This window comes from Primulina eburnea, chromosome 14 (assembly GCF_022965805.1).
Source record: "Primulina eburnea isolate SZY01 chromosome 14, ASM2296580v1, whole genome shotgun sequence".
In the NCBI taxonomy this organism is placed as follows: Eukaryota; Viridiplantae; Streptophyta; class Magnoliopsida; order Lamiales; family Gesneriaceae; genus Primulina; species Primulina eburnea.
Window position 1 is genome coordinate 6,400,898 of NC_133114.1, and position 23,872 is coordinate 6,424,769.

Sequence of the window (23,872 nt, forward strand, 5' to 3'; positions counted from 1 at the left end):
AGAAGAGAAAAATGTTGATGTTAATGCTTATGGCAGATACAATCTGATTGAGTTTCTCAAGAACAGAAGGTTGTTGTCCACTGTCACTACAGCTGTGCCCTACTGCCGTCGTGTGGTGCTGGAATTTTATTGCAATCTCTTGAAGAGTGTTGGAGATGAGGACTCTGTGAAGTTTGGAAGAGTGTTTGTGCGTGATCATATTTACAACTTCTCCCCATCAGTGATCAATGCATTCTACGACACTCCCGATATTGAGGAAGCTGATGAGGATCTTGACATCCATGCTGTAACCTCCGTGCTGACTGGAGGTGTGATCAAAGTGTTTCCCGACTATCCTAAGAAACTGAGTGCTGCTAATCTCACTTCTTTTTACTCAGTTCTACATAAGACTTCCATCTGGAATTGGACGCCGTCGACAAATTCCACCACTGTGACCTGAACACAAGCCCTGGTACTGTTTGATATTGGCACTGGAAGGGCCTTTAATTTTGGGAAGTTGGTCTTCACAACAACACTGCAATATGCTGAGGGGGACTTCAAGAAGACTAAACTGTCATATCCCTCACTGATCTATGGCATCCTGGAGTCTCAAGGATTCATTCCGGATATAGATGAAGATCTCTGACCTGTTAGAGACTCCCTGAAGTTCTCTCCGGCATACTTTAAGGGAAACAAAAAGATTGATTTACCCTGGCTACCTTCCAGTGTTGCTCCGGATGTTGGCAACACTGCTGATGAAACATCGGAATCTCTGCCTGATTTGACTAGCCTGCCACCTGCACCTCCTCCTGGTTATGTTACATTATCTCTCTCCTACATTCGCGATCAGATTGCCTATGGTTGGCAACAGATTGCAAATGCCAAAGCGACCATTGATCATTACGAACATCAAGTGGCAGATTATGAGCTTCTACTTGCTGCGAGTATCCATTCTGGACAAAAAGGGGGAGATAATACAGCCGGCACCAGTGGAGCTAAACTGACTGATGATGATGATGATGGCAGTAACAATGGAGAATGAGAAGTTTGAGAAGTTTGAGTTTTTTTCTTGGTGGCTGTAGTTTTGTTTTATGGCTGTATTTATTAATAAGTATTTGCATTTTCTCTGATGTTAACTTTCCCTAATTAATGAACTGTTTTTCGATGTTGTGATTCGAGTGTTGTAGCATCTAACATACAACACTGATGTTTGATTTCAGGAAAGGTTTACCGGTCGAATTCAGGGGGAGTCAACTAAAGTTGGCTGAGTCATTGATCGACTAATTCAGGGGGAGTTGAGCTGTATAACTATGTTGGGGTGTTTTGTCCAGAAAGGCAAAAAGGGGGAGATTGAAAAGAATTAAATTCCTTGATATAATTTCCTTATTAATATCTCTAATGTTTTGCCTTTCTAGACTTGAGAATAATCTCTAATTTATGATGCGATCTCGTGTAGATTTGGGAGCCATAATATCTTTAATATATGGAATCTTATATCTTTAAGATATGAGATCTTTGTTTTTTAAGGAGTTTTTTTCTAATAAAACTCTGTGGGTGCTTTAATAGGATAGGTGAGAAAAAGAGGAGTGGGTGACATACGAAGGAGTTTGAAGAGCTTTTCGAGACTGTAGCCATCTCGTGTTTGATAACGTGTTGCTGTGAAGTACTGCCAACATCCGAAGACAACACCTAATCACAATGTTGATTAGTGTGTTGAGTGTTGAAGATTTTTGTCACTTCTCGGTTGATGCATCCGATATAGTTTTGTTATACGGTTTGTTAGAGGTGTAGGATGCAATTTGTTACTCGCCTTTATAAGGGAGTTGTTTGATTCTTTCACTAGTATTGGTTTTTTGTAAACTTACAAGTTTTTCTAGTGAATTATTTTGCCCTGAGGCACCGCACAAGTATTTGATACTTGTGCATAATTTATATCTCGTCTCTCTTATTATTATCGTTATTCCAGCTACGTATAGGTGTGTTAAAATTATAACTTCCGCTGCATGTTGTCGTGGGTGTTACAACACCTACGCACAACACCTATATTCTGAAACACACAACACTCACTCTCAACTCACACATACACTGTGGAAACAGAACTTTCACCCTCGAACTGAAAATTTTCTTTTAGTTCTAAATATTTTTTATTCTCACAAAGGGGGAGAATCAGTTTAAACAATTTAAAATCGCTTTTAAATCATTTTAACCGAACAAGTTTTTAAACCATTAAAATTATAATGAGTTCTCCCCCTATATTTTAGAAATTTTGAAAAATGTAAAAGAAGAGGGATAACTAACCAATTTTCTCCATGGCTCATTTTCTGCTGCAGCACATATCCTCTGCCTTCAATGAATAAACTGTATTTTCTGAAGCATAACTAGGCTGCAAATTTTATACCGCTGCGAACCTCTACGAGTCTAGTTTACAACGCAAAAAACGGTTCGTCATTTGGACACTTGAGCAAGGAGATATGTCATTTTTCCCATGGTCGCTACAAGCTGCGCGAAAATTCAGTTTTGCATATATATGTGTAAAAAATCTGAAATTTCGAATTTTAAACATCAAAATCAGTTTCAATGTTCTTTAAAGAACAACCCGCTCTGATACCACTTGTTAGGATCGGGTAAGGGGAAAATCGATGAGCTACAATAGCTCGGTTATTGAAATATTAAACACCGATGAATTAAATCGAGTTTGGTTAAAAACCAAGCGGAAGATACTCGAAATAATCTTTCGTAGAAACCGATTAAATATTTTGTAAAGCATTTAAAATATATGCAAGTTGAATGAGTAAAAGTATTTCAGTTGAAGCATTTTATCAAACACTTGGTATGCAATATTTTGGTATTTGAAGAACACATAAAATGCTTCAACAATGCATCCTTTAAAAACTACGAAAATGATAAGTAAATGCAATAAACAAATAGACACGAATTTGTTTATGGATGTTCGGAGATTTCAAACACTCCTACGTCACCCCTTCTTCCCCTTGGGAAGGATCCACTAGAAGACTTTGATTCATACAACTCTTTGTACAAACCCGATCCGGAAGGGCAGCACCCAACTAGAACTCCTAGCACTCAAGATTGTAGGTAGCACCTCACAATCAGCATATTGTTTAATGTCTCATATGCAAAGACTACAAACACAATGTTTTACGTCTTTGTGTAAAGACTCACTCAACTAAACTTGTAAGCTCAACTCTCTCATATATGTGTGAGTGATTGTGTGAGTGGAATTTATCCTTTACAGTGTACATCTCAAATGTATCCTCACACAAGGGCTTGTGCTCTCAACTAGCTGATATATTCATGCTAACTGCCCATGCTTTGAATCCACTTCCAAAGCTCTTGTTTGATCTTCAATATGTTGTATTTATAAGCCCCAACATTGATATATACGTTAGACACAAGAATATGACCGTTTGGAAAGTTTCTGTACTGTTTCGGGAATTGCAACGGTCAAATTCAGCTTGCTGGGCATTTTCCCGACTGGTCAACTCTGGTCAACTAGTCAACTCTGGTCAACTAAACTGATCGTTCAGTCGGACTGGTTCAGTTGGTCTGGTTCAGTTCAACTGGTTCAGCTGGACTGGTTCAACTGGTCTTCAGCTGGTTCAGTTTCAGCTGGTGTGCTGAAATCAGCCTAGCTGATTTCAGTTTGTGCAGAACCAGTAGCTTCATCGCCATTTATCAGCCTCTTAATCTTCGATTCAGACTTCGACTTCTCAGAATGATTTGTAGATCTTTGTCTTATCTTTCCAACTAATACTGAATCGCTTCGTTTCGATAACCGAGCTGAGAGATATGACCAAAATACGGCAGCTGCTCAAACACAACTGATTGATGTTTCCGTGCAATCAGTTCGTCACTTCAGCGATCAGTTAGCCCTTGATAACATCCGATTTTACCCAACTGACGTGAAATACGATTTTTTCCAAATTGAGTTTTCTAATCAGTCCAATTCGCGGATTGTCATTTGGATCATCCAATTGAGAGATATCTTTGAAAAACAAAAGCTCGCCAGAAATTCAGTTTGAACAAAATTCAGTTTCAGCTTGCTTCTTGTGTTTGCAACTTCACACTTGAGTAAATATGTTAGAAACACAATAACAAGTTTTGTTAACATCAAAATCAAGATTGCGACCTTGAAAAGTTCCAACAGAACGTAACTGAAGCTATCGAAGAATGCAAACTGAAACTACTAACTGATTAACCGAACTGAACCAGCTCAACAGATAAATCGTAAACCAATTAAATTGATTGCCCAAATGATAGGTGGTTCAGCAGAAGACCTTCAGAAGCCTGGCCAGCTGATAAAGAGATCAATTGAGGAAGAGCTCAGCTGGCCAGTTTAACTAAAAGAGTGAAATCAGTTCAACTGAAATCAGTTCAACTGATTTCACCATCTCAACTGAAGATCAGTACAGATGACCAGTTCAGAGCATCAGTTAGAACCAATCAGTTTCAGAACACGACATGCTTATTAGCTGTAATCCATCGGTACACAAAGGTACAAAAGCAATTGTCCAATCAAATGAAAATAATGGACGTTGCAGCAAAGCTTAAAGACAAATGTTCTAGAATGACTGCCGGAAAAGTCGAGACACAAATTTCAAGGAACGCATTCAAACTGCAACGATCACATGTGATGAGTCTTGATGTACGGTGGCATTGATGCTATAAATACAGATCAAGACCATCAACAAATACAAGGAAGTGTGGAAAAACAAGAAAGAGCACGCTACGCTTATTGCATATCAGCTTACAAATAAGCAATCAGCCCAGTCAAGGGCACATTTCAAGTTTTATCAGCTTAGTGTAGAAGCCTATTTCCCTCAGTGTGTGAGAACACCTTTCGGGTTGTTTTCAGAGATCAGTTCACACACACACACCACCACCACTCAAATACAGACTTGCACAAAGACTTACAACTTGTGTATGTAGTATTTGACACACAGACATTAAACAAATGATGCTTGGAAGGTGATGCCTTCAGTTTAGACTAGGAGTTCAATTAGGCAGTGAATACATCCTAAGCTAGCTGGGTTAGTACAAGGTTTTCTATAAATCAAAGTATTCTAGTGGATCTTAAGTGGTAGAAGGGGTGACGTAGGAGAAATTGAAGTCTCCGAACATCCATAAACATATCTCGTGTATTAACTGTGTTTTAAACTGATTTGATCAGTTGAGCTGATATCAGTTCAGTTAAGTCCATAGTTGAACTGATAGAATCCAGAACTCTTACCCCGTATTTCAGTCGATCAGTTTACACAATTCATTGGTTTCTAAAATCTTTCAGTTTTCCTTAACGAATTATTACTTCGAGTATTTTTCGCTTGGTTTGTAACCAAACTCGATCTAATTCATCGGTGTATACATTCTTAGAACACGAGCTATTGCAGCTCATTGAGAATGTTGTGTTTGAAGCACCCTCAAAGGTGCCCGAACCGATCCATCAGATGGCGATCATGATGATAATATACCAAAATTGCGGAATAAAATAATCAACAAGAACACAAAGATTTACGTGGTTCATCAAATATAGACTACGTTTATGGAACTACTGCAAATCTTTATTATAGTGAGAAAATTACAAGTGTATACAAAACAATTAGTATCTCACAATCCCGACCCCCGAGTATAACCGAGAAATAATTTTCTACGACTCTCACATAGTAGATGTCTAACGAGACAACTTGTGGCTTGAGCTTTATTGACTGTCATGTAAAAAATATTTATTTTAATAATATTTTATGGTTTTATCCAATTATTACATTTATTTTATCTATATACTATGAAAGCTGTATTGATAAAGTCATTGAATATACTATAGGTACAATGAGGTCTGTCTCGCAACGTAAGATCATGAAACTCATTAGGATGTATTTCAAGTATTCTAAACAAGTTCCTAATTGAATCAGCCGCCTAAAATAAGTATCAAGGTCGCTTGATTTTGAGACTTATCTATGATTTAAACACGTTTCATTGGTAAGGGGCATGAAGAAGTCCATTCATACAGATGAGTGATCATATGATAATGAGGTGAACAACAAGTAGTGGAGACAGAGGGACGGAGCTAATTTTCGGGCAGGGCAGACTTCATTAATTGTCATACTCATATGTACATCTATAGACATACCCTCGTTCTTTGTTGATTTAGACCTCCACTTTTGATCAACATGTACCTATTAAGCTCTATGTTCGTTTCAGCTGCTGTAGTAGGTGATATTCAGCTGAAATAAGAATGAGTTCTAAGATCATATTTGTAATAAAGTTGTGGCGCCTTTACTTAATAGATATGACATTTCAAATTCAGTTGAATCTGATCAATTCGGTTGCAATCTAGTTGTCAAAATTTTGTCTCTTCGCATAAGTACTCATCATTATGATGTACCTCTTCTCTGGATGAATTAGATCAATCCGATCACAATCAGACAATTCTAGACAATAAAATTATGACTATTTATGTGTGTTCATGTCTTTATCGTGCAGTCTGACAGATTGCAAATCGCACATGATCTTAAGCTCATTGCGACCTTTGCGATGTGCATGAGTGAGGCTCGGACTCTGTCTCAAGTGTGGGCTTTGATTGTGCAATGCATCATCATGACCACTTGTCAAATTGGCTGCTTTAGTGAAACTTCACTCGTTATGATAGCCTTGAAACATTACAAAAATAAGAGATATTAATTTATGTTTTTATATGTGAGATATAAAGGAGTTTTCTTTTGTTGTTTTTGTTGTATATATGCATGAGTATGTATATACATGATCTGTTGATATCTCTATCTCTAATAAAAAAAAGAATCAAGAGAAGTCTATAAAGTCATGGCTGGCATTGCTACATCTGAAACAAATTAGATTGTTTTGAACTCCATAACTCACGGCCTATGCTTCCACCATTAATCTACAATCCATAATAAATCACAACCAAGATATATAATGCCAGTATTGATAACTTGCAGTTCATATGCATAAAATAAAGTGACAATCATCCTCGAAAAATGTTTCTGCCCTCCAAGAACATCTCAAGTAACGTTAATGATTCCATCATAAACAAAATAAATACATGCATACATAAACTGTATATACCCATTGCAAGATTTTTCGATATTGTGGGCGTCCGTGCCAGGTGCTAAAAGCACTAACTTGAATGGAAAATAATAAAAATCTAATTTTTAACTATTCAAACGACGTGAATCCTAAATTTGATCGTTAGCTTTAATATTTTAAACTAACATGCATTAAAATAAAGGAAATTGATTGAAACGACACTGGAAATTGAAGAAAACAAACTTTCTATATGATTTTATTTTCATAAATCACTAGGATTTATGGAAATTACAATGAACTTGCTGAAATGTGGGATGAAAATTACGTAAAATGATTGGAATTAAACTAAAAAATAAATTTCTTGAAGCTGAAAACCAGATATTTTGCAGATAATTTACAAAAATTGTGTTGTTGAGTTGGGTTGAGTTGAGTTGTTTAATGTATGTCTCTTGTTCTGCTGATTGTTTCTTTTTGTTCAGCATGCGGTTTCCAACTCCATGTACTTTTTTTCATGATTTTCCAATCTTTCACGTCGTTGCACATGGAATTCATGGTCAATTATGAGAGTCCAGAGACTTTTTCAATCTTTCAACTAATTAGCCACTTAACATCTTTTACTCTAATGAGCCTAAAATATTTTCAAACTTGTTGGATTTCATTTACATTATCTTCGGAAATAATTTATTTTTGTTGCAAACAAATATCCCTGCAAACATTGGCCAATTGGGAAAAATTCTTGTTTATAAGGCCGCATATTTTTTTCCTTTACCCATTTGCAACAATGAGACCCAATATTCTACTTATTGAGTTGGATTGTTTGTTTTGGGAGGAATAATGCAAGAAACTAATTCCCCCTATAACTTTCAAAGTGAGAAAGAGAAAGAATGTCTCATGCTCATCTTCTATGCTCACAAAATCTCCTTATAATTCTTATGTCAGGAGTTCAGTACAAGCCTTAATATTAATTCATCTCCAAATTCCAAATTCTCAAATTAGAAACCCTGGCTGAAACAAATGTTTCACTTCACTCTCTTGTGACTCCTCGTGTTTTCTTCCTTCTATGGCTCACAACCATTATTGTCACCATCATTGCTAATTTATTGTCTACCCGACTACCTGCCATAGTACAGCCTTCCGATCCATCTGTTCGATCTAGAGCATCGCTTGTGCTCATTGCTTCGAAGTTGCATGGCCTTTTGTTACAGGTTATCGCCTCGTCGCCCTTTATATCACCTAGTTTGCCACCCTTACTACTTGCGTTGATTTCCCATTCGCGTATCCAAGTCAACTCATAAATCACTTTGATCACCATTGCACCTTAATGGTGTTTGTGAATTTTCACAAATGAGAATCCATTAAAATTTTTTGCTGACATATGCTATCCCATTGGACGCCATCCAAGATACCACGGAGAGCCACCGCTACGATCCTCCATGGCTGTGTGTTTCTACTTCCACCAATTTACTCCCGGCGAATCCTTAAGCTCTTATTTTACAACCTCACATCACGGGGGAATATGTATTCCCTTGTTTACATGCACTCAAATTTGATTTTTTTGTATATATATTTAAACATTGGGATATATAAAGCATTGTAGAAGTGATGCTCTTTATAGAGCGCTTGATTTTTATCGTGGTTCTTAGCCTCTTTTGGGGTTGGTTTTACAAATTCTGGTTGCTATCATATTTCATGGTACCAGGAAGTTGCTGAAAGAAATTGGCCACAATCGGAAAAGGAATATATGTTATTTGTCAGCACTTATGTGTATTACACTAGCATACAATGACTCTTCTTTATAAATTTTTATTGTGGATATTATTGGTGAGTTGAGGACGTTGGTGCTATTGCATGGAGTTTGAAACCATGATGATGTTTGACCATTCATTGGACAAATTGTGAAATGTTTTGATGGTCTTGATTGACTCATGGAGTTTTTGTGGTATCAGGTTTCTCTTTTTTACAGTTATATCTGGTTCTAGTGTTGGTTATGAACTTGCCAAAGAAACCATTATCATGTGAAGTAGGTATAACTTCTTATTATTGTGTTCTGGACTTCTATGAGTATTGGTTGAGTTGCTCGATCTGAACTTTTTATTCTTTCATTTATATGTATGCAGCTGAGACGACTTCCATAGCTCAAGTTGCCGGAGCACCATCTACACCTACTGTGACTGATATATCTCTGGCTTCCCTAGCTTGTTCACTTTGTGTAAGTCTGTGTACTTGGGTATTGTTGGTAATTAGTTGACCTTCCTGTAACTTGACTGGGTTGTTGCTCAACTAGGGAGTTTGATGTATTATTGTATTGTTGCATCTACTTCGAGCTATGGATTAAACTACAAATTCAGGAACTCCCTCACCAACATTTATATTCATTATAATTATCCTACAATTGATCTTCATTGTATATACATGCAGGTTTTGATGCCAATAGTTCTTATTGGATTGGATGTTGACATGTTGTGTGTTGGCCTGAACTCCCCGTACACTTGCTAAATATTGGTGATTTCCTGGAGCTAAACATATGATAATGGGTTTGCAACACTGATAATTATAACCTTATACTCGAGACTTGTGTCACATTTCATATGACTCACATTCCACTTCCCAAGCAGCCATTTGTGTACATGCATCTTTCTTTTATATTGCGCTTGTTGGTTTTGTAAATGAAAATGGTAGACTATATGCTGGCCGTACTACCCCATAGTGTTTGGCCAAAAATTGGTTACTTTAAGGAAGAATTCATCAAATAAAGCAAATACAACCAAAAGATAAGCTATAATCTCTTCTTTGCGTGTTGTGTTTTATTTGTGTCACAGTCTCCCGGACCAAACATCCATTTACATGTATTCCACTTCATTTGGACCATTTTCCCACATACACATGCATAAACCTTGCTTTATTTATTTTTCTTGAGAAGTATTGTGGAATGTTTGTTGTTGGATTGTGATATTGATGATGAAGAGGTGATTTCGTGGTGTTGGAATCAAACCCATATCCTTGCCTAACCTCTACCTTTGTCTCAGAAATCCATAAAGATAACTTTAACACCCTTCTATTCTTCATTTCTTTCAACTCGCTGTAGTCCAACTCCTCAATCCATAAGATCATTTACATGGCAGCTTTTTTGTTAGCTTGTAGGCCCGACCCATACTTCATTATTATGTCATGTATGTATCTAGGGTTTTTTTAAATTTTGAATTTGGCAACAGTTTTTGCAAATATTTTATTTCCATGGTTGTTTCAGCTACAGCCAATTCCCCAAAAATTCTGTTAGTTTTTATTGAACTTTATTACCAGTCTTTGAGGTACAATGATCGACGTCTCGAGAACGCTTGAAAATGATTCTTTTAGTTCTGGTGAGTTAACTCCCCAGGGGAGTATCCACTCATCTTGGTTTAGAAAGAAGGTTTTGCAATAACATATTGCCCCTTTAGTTTGAAATTCATCATCTTATTTGAGATGTGTCGGTGCCTCGGCCCAAAGGCCATGGATTGCTCCGTGTCTCTGAATCGACTCCTCTAAATCATTGTGTTCTGATTCATACTTTATCACCATCAATATTATCATATCTTACTTTCATTTCAAAAAAATTTCTTTAGGAACCAAACATTTTTTTATTTTCTTTCTTGGAATTTCATGTTCCACATTCTCTTGGACGATTACTCTCGTGCCTTCTTCTAGGAGTTTACTATTAATGCTATCTTCTTGCACTGATTCCTTATGTAGAAATTCTCGAGGCTCTTATTTCATCAGTTTGAACTTCTCTCGAGATATCACCATGCATGTATCACAATTCACCGAGCTATGAAACTTTCCTACATAAAAGTCAAAGTGTTCTGCGCTCTTTTACATCTCCTTCGCTATTAATTCATCATCTTCGTTACTAATTTTAAGCTCAATAACTGACCAAACGTCGATTTGGTTTAGATATTTTCAAGATCCTCCCTCATAGAAGTAGCTTGTTCCCTCAATAACTTTCTTTTATGTGTCCTAGTGAGTGACTTAGAAAACATTTTGTGATGTGTCACTCTCCAAGCTTCACCAAACTCACTCAAAGCAGGATATACAAATCGAGTTCTCATTCTCTAATCAATGTCAGCTCTCTTGGACGGAGTTATGCCAATGCGTTCATGTTTACCTTGTTCAACATATTTTCTCTCAAGTTTTTCCCTCTTGACTCAAAATAATATGGATTCTTACTGTCATGGTAGATTATGGATCCTTGACGGGACATCTCCCCTTGAAACCACTTATTTTTGTCTATTGTTCTTCTATAGAAACATTGTTCCCTTGGCCTGAAGGTCATGGACTCCCCCATTATTGAATACTTTCTCATATGTTTTTTCCTCTTTGATCGAAAATAAGATGACCCTCTCATGTTTATACAACTTTTTATCCCTTGGTAGAGTGACATCTAAGATGCAAATGATCACTTGACCCTAAAATCTCAATCTTTTTTTATAGGTGTTGGTTTCTCTGCTCGAAGGGTGTGAACTCCCTCACATCTCTAGAATTACTCTGTTTATAGAATACCTTGTTTTGATAGTATGCATGTTTCTTCACATCATCAACATAATGAGATATTTCTTCAAGATATTTATTTATCTTTGTATTTTGAGTCACATGTTTTTCTTTCCTCTTTTCATCAAGAAATGAACGTAAATTTGTGATATTCAAATTCACATAGGCCATTGGGGGAAACAAATCTTCATCAACCACCATATTTTCGAGGAACATGAATATTTGCGTGTTGAATTTTCTTTGTAAAATATCTTTAGAAACACAACAAAATTTTGTGGGATGATTAAATAAATCAAGAGACTGTTAGCGATATTTATATTTCAACACCTCATTGGATGGTTGTGCCCCGAGTGTTTGCACCAGCACTTACTCCCTGAAAACCACTATTATCCACCTCTTTTTGTAATGGAGACTCATGAATAGAATTAATTACATCATGATTTACTGGTTGTCTTCCATTTTCAGTTGCACACACCATGATGTTGGCCTTCAATTTGTTCAATTATGTATTGAACAGAAATTTTACATGCACTTTATTTAACCATATCTTCTTCAAGGTTTGGTGAAACTTCTACTCCTTTCAGAATTTCCTCGTCTTTGGCAGCATATCTCTGGTACCACGAGGCGTGCCAATTTTGTTTGCACAATTTCTTTAGTAACGGGCATGTCAGATACTACAAATATCAACTTGTGTGAAAAATAATAAAATTAGAACTTCAAACAATTCAAACGACGTAGATTCTAAATTCGATCGTCAAATCTAATATCCTAAACTAATATGCGCCAAAATAAAATAAATTGATTGAAATAACACTGAAATTGAAGAAAACAAACTCCAATATGATTTTGTATTTACAATCATCTGTAGGAATTTAGAAAACATAAGATTATAATAAAAATTGCTGAATCTCAAATGAATAAATGTCAAAATTCTTGAAATTAGACTAAAAAGATAAATTGCTTGAAAATGGATTTACAAAAATTGTAGAGAATTTGTGGTTGAACGATTGAGTTATATTGTCTCTTTTTCTTCTGCCGTTGTTTTCCTTCTTCTATACGGTCTTGTCTATTTTTCCACTCTTCCATCATTCCACGATCTCCTCTACTTGCATGACTTATTCAAGCCTCTTTGAACGAGCTTCTATGTCTCTACCTTTTAATTCAAGTTTTTGGCTTGAACATAATTAATCGGACCAAAATAAATTTAGCCAATTTAGTTCAAAATTTAATGAGCTTGTCATATCGGGCCGAAAATTTATTTTTAATGCAAACAATATCTTTAAATTTTAAAAATATATGTACTGAACCAATGATAATAAATGATAAAAACGTGATTATTTAGAGAAGAAATATAACAATTTTTTTAAATGTTATTATATCATGGGATCTATTTCAAAATATCAAAACCATGCATTGACTAATGTGATTATTATAGGTTAAATGTGAATGCCAATTAAAGAAACATATATATATCTCGATCCATAATTACAATAAAAGATAAGGTTAGACTTTGAAATAGAACTCACATTCTATTTTCTTTTACAAACAAAACTTTAATTTGATCAATACATTGGGAAATTTTGGGAAACAACCCTCTGATTTTTATCTGACTTATTGGCTAGCTGTCCATGCAAAAAATGGAGAAATTTGTAAAATAAACCTAGTTAAACCCGGGTTAAAACAAAAAATACCCTTTCAAAAAAATGTTGAATGAAACATATTATATGAAGATTGATAATTTAATGGTTTTTGTGTATTGAAAAAACAAGGAACAAAACTCTCAATCCAAGTAACTCAATGATTGTGTTTCTTATGAATATTATTTTTTGAAATTCTTTTATTACATTAACACAAAATTATTTCCTTTATAAATTAATAATTCACAAGGAACAAAGTCAAAGATAAAAATAAAAATAAAATGATTGCCAATGTTGGACCGAATGAGGTTAGCCCACGACAAGAACTCAAATTGTGGCCCAATCATTTATTTGAGCCCATCCAAATCGGGCCCCATCTGAATCGGGCTCTAACCCAGTTTAGTTTTGTTCTGTTCCAGGCGAGGTGCAGCAGACTGAAGGAGAGGGAGGCAGTGCTCAATATCATTAATTATGCTGTGAAGATCGGGAAAATGAGCAAGCTTCGATCATCGGCTTCCGAATTGGATTTGGATCACCCCAACATCGAAGATTACCTTCCATCTGGATCCATTCAGGAGCCCCATGGAACACTACGCCTGTATTCCTCCCCCCTTTTGATTTTCCTTTGTCAGCTCTTGTCTCTGTGTGCATCTGATGTTGTTGTTGTGATCTTTGGCTGTTTAGGCGGGATTTGCTAGATATTTCCCCGACTTTGTTTGAGGCAGCGGGTGCCATTGTTGATGTAAGTGTTTTCTCCCCGCGGATTTCGAGTTAATTCATGGATTTCATGTTTCTCCCTCTATTTTTTTAATATATAATCTTTGCTTTAGAGGAGCAATAGGATTAGGATTTAGATGAAGAGATTTGTAATTGATTTTAATACTTGCCCTGCTACATCCGATACAGGATGCTGCTCCAGTTGTTTCCCATAATTCCTTTTTTACTTTAATATTTGGTAGTGCTCACTGCAAGCTTTCTTGATTTGTTTCACATAGCGTTTTTATTTGAGCTGAATTTAAATATTAGACAAACTTGTTTCGATTATACTTGTGTGAAAAAGCTACTTTTCTTGCACAAATGAGTTATTCTCTGTTTCCTTTATTCCTTCATGTTCATTAGTCCCCTGTCTCGGTTTTGAGTCCCGTGACAAAATGGTGTATTTATGTTTTGTCTCTGATTTTACTCCTGGATAGGATTCTTTCACAAGATGCTTCAAGTCAAATCCTCCAGAACCTTGGAATTGGAACATATATTTGTTTCCTTTGTGGTGTTTGGGAGTTGTAGTAAGATATGGGCTGCTTTTCCCAGTAAGGTGAGTTTGTTCCCCATGCAAATGAACTTGTTTAATGGAAGACTTTTAGCTTTGTTCAGCATCAATATGTAATGGAGTGCCATCCTCTTTCACTCAGGATCAATCACCTCTTTTCATTTTCAGGTCATTCAGAATCATTTCCACTTTTATAAATTATAAAACCCTTTCCTTTGAGAATATTATATTGCTATTTAAGATATAAATTTTTAATTGCTAATTTGGGGTTGAAATCAGAATTAGGCAATACCTTTTGGATTATTTTTGGGATACGATTATTATAATACTTATGTTTACTCTTAAAAGTTGTATGTTATGATGTCTGTTATAATCTGAAACACCACAACATACAACTTTTAAGGGTAACATAAGCTTTATAATAAGCTTGCTGCTTGTCCCAAAAATCATCCAAAAGGAGGTTCTAAAAAGCGCGAAGCTTCAAGCTTTTTAAGCTTAAATGAGATTGATACGAGCATGAACATATATATTTTTAATTTAAACTATAATTTTAATTATTTCAATTCTCAAACAAATAAATAGAGTATTATTCATTTCATATCTTGTACCGTCAGATACAAACTCAAATTGGACTACTTTAAAATATTATCATTAATATCCCTTATAGGTTGTTAAATGTGAATATCATAAATGTCAATATCTACCACGTATTCATCATATCTACACTTTTAAGTATCTAAGATTGTTAGTAAAATTTCTAATTTGTATTTATCTTCTTGTTCATTAATCTTGCTTTAGGAAAAAGTCGTACTTAAGCATTATTAAGCACGATTGTACGTTGTTAGCATCACTTGCTAATGAAGTAGCTAATTTTTTTTATCTCTTCTTCTTATCATTAGTTTTGTTTTTTGTTTTTTTAAGTCACACTTGAGCGTATTTAATGACGCGTGATATTGTCAACCTATGTCTGACTCTGACCGCTTTTGGACAAAGCGGAACGTTCTAGTCAAACTTCAAGCTTAAGCGAGGCTTAATTAAGTTTTCTAGAACACTGACATAATGCATCTGAGTTTTAATATTCCTGTTGTGTGTGTAGTAAATCTGATTTGGTGCATAATCTGGTTTGTAGAGCTTCATACGCTGAAGCATTGATTAAAATGTGCACATCTGGAACATAAATTGTTTGCACTTTTGATTTTGACTGCATAATGTCATTTATCTTAGACAAGTTAAGAATCCTTTTCTACTTTTACATTAGAAAAATTCATCAAGTGTTTTTATTCTTTGTTTGGTGGTCTGTGTGGTTCATTTTTATTAATTACAACTTGTCACGCTGCATCTAGAAGTCGTTTTTTACCAGTTTTGTATAAAGCGAAACGTTTTAGGCAAGATTCAAGCTTAAGTGCGCTTAAGCGAGGCTTAATTAAGTTTTTTTAGAACACATGCATCTATGTTTTAATTTTCCTGTTGTGTGTGTAGTAAATCTGATTTGGTGCATACTCTGGTTTGTAGAGCTTCATATGCTGAAGCATTGATTATAATGTGCACATCTGGAACACAAAATCGATTGTATTTTTTATTTTGACTCTATAGTGTCATTTATCGTGGACGAGTTAATTCTACCTTTACATTAGAAAAATTCATCAGATGTTTTTATTCTTTGTTTGGTGGGTGGTGTGGTTCATTTTTATTAATTACAACCTGTTACACTGCATGTACAAGTCGCATCAAATATGTTGTTTCAGACCATTATGATTGGAATTTGCATCTCTTTTATGGTCTATTAAGTATTAGTTCTAGTGATCCTAATGCATCGTGATGCTTCATGAATTTCATATCAAATGCAGGGTCATTGTATTGACAGTTGGATGGATAATATTTCTATCATGCTATTTTCCTGTCCATTTCCTGTTGAAAGGGCATGACAAGCTAAGGAAAAAGTTCGAGGTGTGACTGATTAATTTTCCTTTTTGATTCATCTTGTTATAATAATATTGTTATTAATATATTGGACATTAATCTTAGACTTTCAAACTTTTTAGGATCTGGATTTAGAGTTTTATTAGCGTTTCTTTGACTGCTTGTTCTTTACACATGACTGGGTAAAAGAAATGTTTGTTTTTTCCAATTTGGATCTGGTCAAACCATTGTATAACTGGAGTAGGGTAATCGGTAACAAGACTAGAACTCGTATCTCAGGGAAACCTGAGAAACAAAGAAAAAGGAAAGAAAAAAAGTAAGAAAGGGGAAAGAAATGGCCACGTTGGAATAAAGAATCCCCCCATGGCAAACATAAGTTTTCACTATTTGTGAGTTTAGTCATTATTTAGTTTCTTTTGTGCAGAAGATGTTGCATAATCCTTAGATTGGACTTCTGGTACTCACTAGTTGGTTATTTTCTATTCAGAGAGGTCTAGTGGAGCTCATTTGCAGCTTTTTTGTTGCATCATGGACTGGGGTTGTCAAGTATCACGGCCCTCGCCCCAGCATTCGGCCTAAGCAGGTGTTCGTGGCAAACCATACGTCCATGATTGATTTCATCGTTTTGGAACAAATGACTGCATTTGCAGTGATCATGCAGAAGCATCCTGGTTGGGTTGGTAAGTAGAAGCATTTTGCATTTCAGGTTTCTAATCTAGTGATTGTGAAACTTTCTAGATTATTTGTGAGTGAGAAGTTTGAAAATTCCAGATACTTATTTTAGGAATTCAAAATGTGTATTATTTTACTCCATGACTTCTCAAATTGACGTTTAATGTCCTTTGGCAAATTTATACCATAATCATTAGCTGGTAGAAGACTATTGGATGTTTGTGTGTATGTGGTGGACTATTTCATAGTAATATGAATATCAAGATGGAATTGGGGACTGAAGTTATTGAATCTTGGATTGGAGGTATGAAAATTGATGATGATTGTTTTTGGAAACTCAGTTTTGAACCTTAATGAATTTTAGAAAAGATTGTAAATTTTCCTTTGGAAGTGTTTGCCATCTTGTTTAGGTAACTTGTGGAGATGCATAAGAATTTAAAAAACTGACTCCTGGAGTCAGATACTGGCAATGTAGTGTGTTCTTTTACTTGATTGTTCTTGTTTACATTATCGTGATTGCTCCTGTATAGGATTGTTGCAGAGCACTATTTTGGAAAGTTTAGGATGCATCTGGTTCAACCGCTCAGAGTCCAAGGATCGTGAAATTGTGGCTAGAAAGTATGTGCTTCATAATGGGGTTAATATGCCCAAAACATCATTTTGATTGTTCTATTTTGTCTCAGGTTAAGAGAACATGTCAACGCGGCTGACAGTAATCCTCTTCTCATATTCCCTGAAGGAACTTGTGTGAATAACCACTATACTGTGATGTTTAAGAAGGTGACAATGTTCCCTGTCAAAGTTGAGTTTATTATATTAGCTTGGAACTGATAAATGTTTGTTGTCTTGCTTTCCATACCTCGACCAACTTAACAATGAAATTTTTTCCCATACATTTTCTCATTTTCATTTTCCCCACACTATTGAGTACTACTCTCCCAAAACATTATTTGTCTTAGTGTTCAATGTGGAATTACTGTTCAATGTGGAATTTCTTCTGGCGAATTATAGATTATCGTGTAGAATATAAGCTGGTGATAGAAACGCAACTTGCATACTGTTAAATTATAGTTCAAGTGGATGTAGGAGATTAAAATAAAAATTGTGTAAAAATTTTCGTTAATGGTGTTTAGGGTGCATTTGAACTTGACTGCACTGTCTGTCCGGTCGCAATCAAGTATAACAAGATTTTTGTAGATGCCTTCTGGAACAGTCGAAAGTAAGTGTTTCGCTTCTCGTTTTCTTATGCATACGATTCTTTTTAAATAGATGTATCGTTGATATTTATGACATCTCGCTCTTTGTAGTTTTCTGAAATATACATATTATTTAGGTATGAGTTTATGTGTTGATAAACATAATTTTAGGAGTTAATTAGGTTGCAGGAAATGAGAAAAGGCAACCTATCATCTTTAAATGTTCTGTCGTTAATTTCTACAGTTTGTTCCGTGGGAAATTGTGATAGAACGGTATTTGTTAATGATGGTTAGTGATGTCTCCTTTCGATGTTGTTCTACGAAACTATTACTTCATTAGTTATAAGGCTTTAAAAATGTGTTCTGATCTCATTTACAGGCAATCTTTCACAACACACTTGCTGCAGCTTATGACATCATGGGCAGTTGTTTGTGATGTATGGTACCTGGAGCCTCAAAATCTGAGACCTGGGGAAACACCTATTGAGTTTGCTGAGAGGTAGATATTGATATCATATGAATCATGATCAATTCAGACAACTCGTACATGCACAGTGTGTGCCTAACCAATACTAAAATAATACCTTTTGTTACGAAATTTTTTAAGGATTTATTATGAAATCATAAATAAATGAATTTAACTTCTCATATTTCTTGATAATATTGATTTATGTAATAGCAAGATCAAAGAAGATAAATAATTCATTGCCATGAATGCATTAGAACTATAATTTTTTATGCGTATGTTATTTTTGTAAATCTACTCAACGTGATCAGGATAGGAAATAAAACATGATCAGTCTCGTAAGGCCTAACACGAGAAAATACTTTCTGTAATTTACTTTTTTCTGCAGTTGAAGTTACATTATTTGATTATATACTTTTTATGGTGCAGTTTTGATGTGTGAAACTGTGAAAGAAGTTTGTCTGGTCCCTAGATTTAATATGTTGATATTAGATAGATGCTTGAATATATTGCATTCCCAAAATTACCATTCTCTTTTCCTTTTTATTGAGAGTTATTTTGGCTATCTCTATCTGGAGTCCCAAATAAATCCTTAATTCATTAAAAGGCTCTCCCTATCACTATATAGGGAGACATGTTGTAAGTTATCAAATTTGAATTCCCATGCCATTCCGACTAAGTTGACTTTTGCCGTTATTGTTTCGGTGTTTATATCAGGGTGAGGGACATCATTTCTCTTCGAGCAGGTCTTAGAAAGGTCCCCTGGGATGGATATTTGAAATACTCTCGCCCCAGCCCCAAGCATCGAGAGCGCAAGTAAGTTTTGATTAACGTGATCTTCACCAGCATTGGTCCATTGTACAAATGTTGTTAAATGCATTAAATTTTCGGGCAATGTGGCCATGCGTTGAGGATATGAAATGTTTTGTTAAAATTTGTGGATTGTCAATGCCTGGTGCTGATGTACAATATTTTTAAATACACAATGTTTCTCATTTGTATCTGTATATTTGCAGGCAGCAGAGCTTTGCGGAATCACTTCTACGTCGGCTTGAAGATAAATAGTTTGGCATTTTGATGTTGCTGTGTTTTAACCTGTTACATTTGTTACTGGACATCGTTTGTAGCTACTACAGAAGTACGTAAATCCTAGCTTTTGTCAGGTGTTCTTGTGGAACATGACCTTTTTTTTTACAGTTGGTAATAAAAAAAACCAGAATACTAGGAAAATGGGTGTGCCTAGTGATCATAATTTCGAACTAGCTTATAATATCCTCTGCACACATCTGAAAAACTGTAACTTGATCAATTTCGAACTAGCTTATAATATCCTCTGCATACATCTGAAAAATGTAACCTAATCCTTAATCCTTGTAAATGAAGTATTTACTATAGGCTCTACAGCGACAGAGCTCACAGACCTTGCCCGCAGTTTGTGGAAGCCTACACTCATGGGCAATTGCCGTAAGCTCCTGCCGAAGGGTGACTACATAATTCAGGGGGATGCAACAATTCCACTCTAGCCAGCCCATGAAACCTTAGCATTCTCTTTCCTTTCTTTTCTCCCGTCCGTACTCGAGTATAAACTACTGTTGTTAGCCTTGCATGAACCTAAAATATTTTCGAATGGCATCCAGTTTCGCCAACTTATCGCTAACAGTTCCTATTCTATCATGTTTCAGCGGGTTTTTGTTTCACATATAACGTTGCATATATTTGGACACAACCGAAGTTCATTTGAACTTCAAGAAACTCATTGATGGGAAAGGGACTTGAGTACCTCAAGATTGTAATCATATTGTTTGGCTGAAAATGATCCATAACCATTCATCTCTGAGGAGAAACCTTTTACAATCACCATGTATACGTTAATGCATTCATCTATTTCAATAACAAATTGACAAGGCTTCAATAAAATGAACTGATCCAAATTTCTTTGGCCGTTGAAAATGTGGATTATCAGTTAACCCACTAAAAACATACAATGCCTTCAAATTTTTCTTGATTCTTATTGTGATGTGTGCTTTACTGAAGAAGATTCATGATCATTATTGACCCTGGATATGAGGTTAAATGCATATCATCAAAATCGTTACAAGATTCGTGACAACAATCAAGGAAAATGGTGAGTGGAATCAAGAAGAGCATATTCACTCCAGATTTGCAATGACAGCGTCCACAACTTCTTGGGTAGTGCTGTCTCCACCAAGATCTTTTGTCCGGAACTTACCTTCTGATATCACAAACTTCACCGCAGTCTCTAACCGATCAGCAAATGAAGGAAACTGGAGGTGTCTCAGTAACATAGCTGATGAAAGAAGCAGAGCCACTGGATTTGCCTTCTTTTGCTCTGCTAATTTCTCATTTCCCACATTTCCTGCTGAAGCACCTTGCTCAAAGACCGCATGATCAGCCCCCACATTCCCTGAAAGTCATCAGACCTAGATCATGACTAAAGAAATCCACAAGATACGTCATCCGTGTCCAACCAAGTTAATGACAAACTGCAGGCATAAAGGCGACTGAAAAGCACCACCACATTTTTTATTTCAGAAATGGGCTTTGCTCAGTGAAGAAACCACCACCATTGAATTGTAACTTGAAAATAGGGGAACTCACAATCTTCCAGTTTTGAAAATGGAAATAACTAACTTACCACCAGGCATGACACCGGTACCCCCGGCTATACCAGCAGCCATATTTGCAACAAGATTCCCATATAGATTAGGAGTCACCTACAAAATGTATATTTTCTAGTCGGTAAGCAATGAAGCCAAATCAGGGACCATGAAATCAAGGAAAACCCAATTAAGGGGTGAAAGTAAGCTCTTGCCATTCATCACGTCTACTATGTATGACATCTCTATACCCGAAATTGACCCTTTTAGTTGAACTCAAAGGCTACAGCCAATGATATGGTAAAGCATGTTTTGTTCGTATTAGCATTTTCACCACAACCAGGACCCTTATTCCATTAACAACGTAATAGAATAGCTCCGCGTTGTATATTTTAAAATTTTAAAATCAATTAGAGATGATTTGAGAGTTTGAGAGCTCAACCAAAACAACCACAATATGCTTGCAATTTATGGTCCAATTTCAGAAGTGATTTATATCAACAATCAATAACAAATCAATGAGCTATTCCTGAAGTCCACTTTTTCGATGCAAGTTGATACTTCAGTATTCACACAGAAGTGCTACAACAGAAATGCACATGTTTACATCCAACAAACATCTTTCTATACCAACCACAAAATGACATTGCAACATGGTGACAAAATGGAGAAATTTAAACTCTCATCAGTTAGTTCTATACACAAAAACATAAAGAATCAAAAGAAAAGGATGAAAATGCAAGCATCACAGGAGTAGACAAATAGCCGTATAGGTAGCATAAGAAATGGTAATACAAAACTCTGTGTGCAAACAAAAACAAACATATAGCACTTACCATGACATCAAATTGTTCTGGCTTGGAAACAAGCTGCATGGAACAATTGTCCACTATCATCTCATTGTATTGTATACTAGGGTAAGCACTAGCAACTTCACGGCAGGATTCCAAAAAAAGACCATCCGCAAGTTTCATTATGTTTGCTTTATGAACTGCGGTTACTTTCTTCCTGTTGTTGAGATAGGCATACTCAAAGGCATATTTTGCTATTCGTTCTGAGCAGAACTTTGTAATCACCTAGCGATTTGACTAAATGAGAAACAGGAAGGAAAGAAAGACAAAGGAGAGAAACTCCAATGAAAATTTAAGAAAAAATGTACTCGAAACACCGACAACGGTAGCTGTTACTGTGCCAGATTAGGATCAAATTTTGACTTTCATTTGTTCAGGTTTTAGCATCAATTTAAAGGATTCGATCTGATTCCATTCTGATTGGATTGCTTTAAAATAATCAACAGTTCAAGATTAGAAGACTACAAGAGATCTCGACGGAACAAGAAACTCATTGCACATACATGTCGGGTACTTGTATTTCTTAGTTCATGCCATCACAACAAGGTTGGGATTTGAAATAAAGGGCCTCTGTAAATTTTTTTGTTGAATTGTAAATCTTCCTTTTTCACATGTTAAAATGACAAACAAAAACTGTAAAGCATCCATAATCAAAACAGAAAAGACGCCACAATTCAACAGTATCACGGATTCACATACACGAACATAAACATGAACACAAGATTACCTACCTTAAGGCTCTCCACAACTCCAGGAACAACCTCATGCTCGAGGCCCGAGTACTCTCCCTCCGTATTCTCCCGAATCACGACAATATCCACATTCTCATGACGCGTAGGCAATCCCTTAAGATTAAAGCAGTGGACGAGGGAAGCGTAGAGATCGAGCTCCTTCCTCAAGATGACATTGAGAGAATTAACACCTCCACCGACAGGAGTCTTCAATCCACCCTTGAGACAGACCTTGTTCTTCTTGATGGAATCGATCACCTCGGGAGGGACGGTCTTCATGTCCCCGTGGATGTCATATTTCTCAAAGTAGACGGGGGCGTGCATGGCCTCCATAACCTGCTCCACTGCGCCGGTGACGAGGGGCCCAACTCCGTCGCCGGGAATGAGGGTGACGGCGCGTGGCGACCCATCTCCGGGTCGAGGCATATATGTAACGGATCGGGTGTGGGTCGTGAATCTAGTCGAAAGGTAGTGCTTTAGAACGGGGAGGACTCGCCGGGACATGTTGAGGATCCGGGTAACTGGGTTTCACAACGGAAATCGAGCTAGCTGGCTATGGCGATGCTGCAGCTGCTTATGTTTCTCTGCGTCAGCTTCATCAATCAATGTCTGTGTACAGAGGAAACGAAGAGGAAACGACGGTTTGTAGTATATGGGCCAATTGTTGACTTTTATTTGGGCTTAAGATTAAATGGGCTCAACAAAAAAACAATAGTAAAGAGTGGGCCTGAACTTTTATGTCCGATCCAATTGGCTAGTTGGTTCCATTATTGGTTGTGCGTGTGGCATTATCTCCACACGTGTTGTTATATCATTGGATGCTTCTCCATTTCTCTTATCGATAACTAAGTGTTCAATAGGCAGCTTCCGATTTCTTTTACACTGGCGGTCGGATTGCGCGTGTTAAGAAATAATTAATTAATAAATCGAAAAATACTTTTTCACTAATTAAGAG

General features: G+C 36.2%; 2 protein-coding genes and 1 long non-coding RNA gene across 3 annotated transcripts; 1 reads left to right on the forward strand and 2 right to left on the reverse strand.

Moving 5' to 3' along the window:
* The first annotated feature begins 13,612 nt into the window (after positions 1–13,612).
* On the forward strand, positions 13,613–19,947 carry LOC140812263 (glycerol-3-phosphate acyltransferase 9). Its single transcript, XM_073170493.1, has 11 exons — positions 13,613–13,794; positions 13,881–13,938; positions 14,390–14,508; positions 16,311–16,410; positions 16,871–17,063; positions 17,586–17,673; positions 17,739–17,835; positions 18,189–18,274; positions 18,631–18,750; positions 19,435–19,533; positions 19,734–19,947. The coding sequence occupies exons 1-11, from the start codon at positions 13,688–13,690 to the stop codon at positions 19,780–19,782; spliced, it is 1,116 nt and encodes a 371-aa protein (XP_073026594.1). The 5' UTR covers positions 13,613–13,687; the 3' UTR covers positions 19,783–19,947.
* Positions 19,792–20,329, reverse strand: LOC140812264 (uncharacterized). Its single transcript, XR_012113634.1, has 2 exons — positions 20,075–20,329; positions 19,792–20,011 (listed from the first exon to the last, which is right to left on the reverse strand). It is a non-coding gene; the product is annotated as an uncharacterized lncRNA (long non-coding RNA).
* A 300-nt stretch (positions 20,330–20,629) lies between these two features.
* LOC140812496 (isocitrate dehydrogenase [NAD] regulatory subunit 1, mitochondrial-like) lies at positions 20,630–23,560 on the reverse strand. Its single transcript, XM_073170771.1, has 4 exons — positions 22,918–23,560; positions 22,172–22,411; positions 21,374–21,452; positions 20,630–21,142 (listed from the first exon to the last, which is right to left on the reverse strand). The coding sequence occupies exons 1-4, from the start codon at positions 23,419–23,421 to the stop codon at positions 20,868–20,870; spliced, it is 1,098 nt and encodes a 365-aa protein (XP_073026872.1). The 5' UTR covers positions 23,422–23,560; the 3' UTR covers positions 20,630–20,867.
* Between the last annotated feature and the right edge of the window lie 312 nt (positions 23,561–23,872).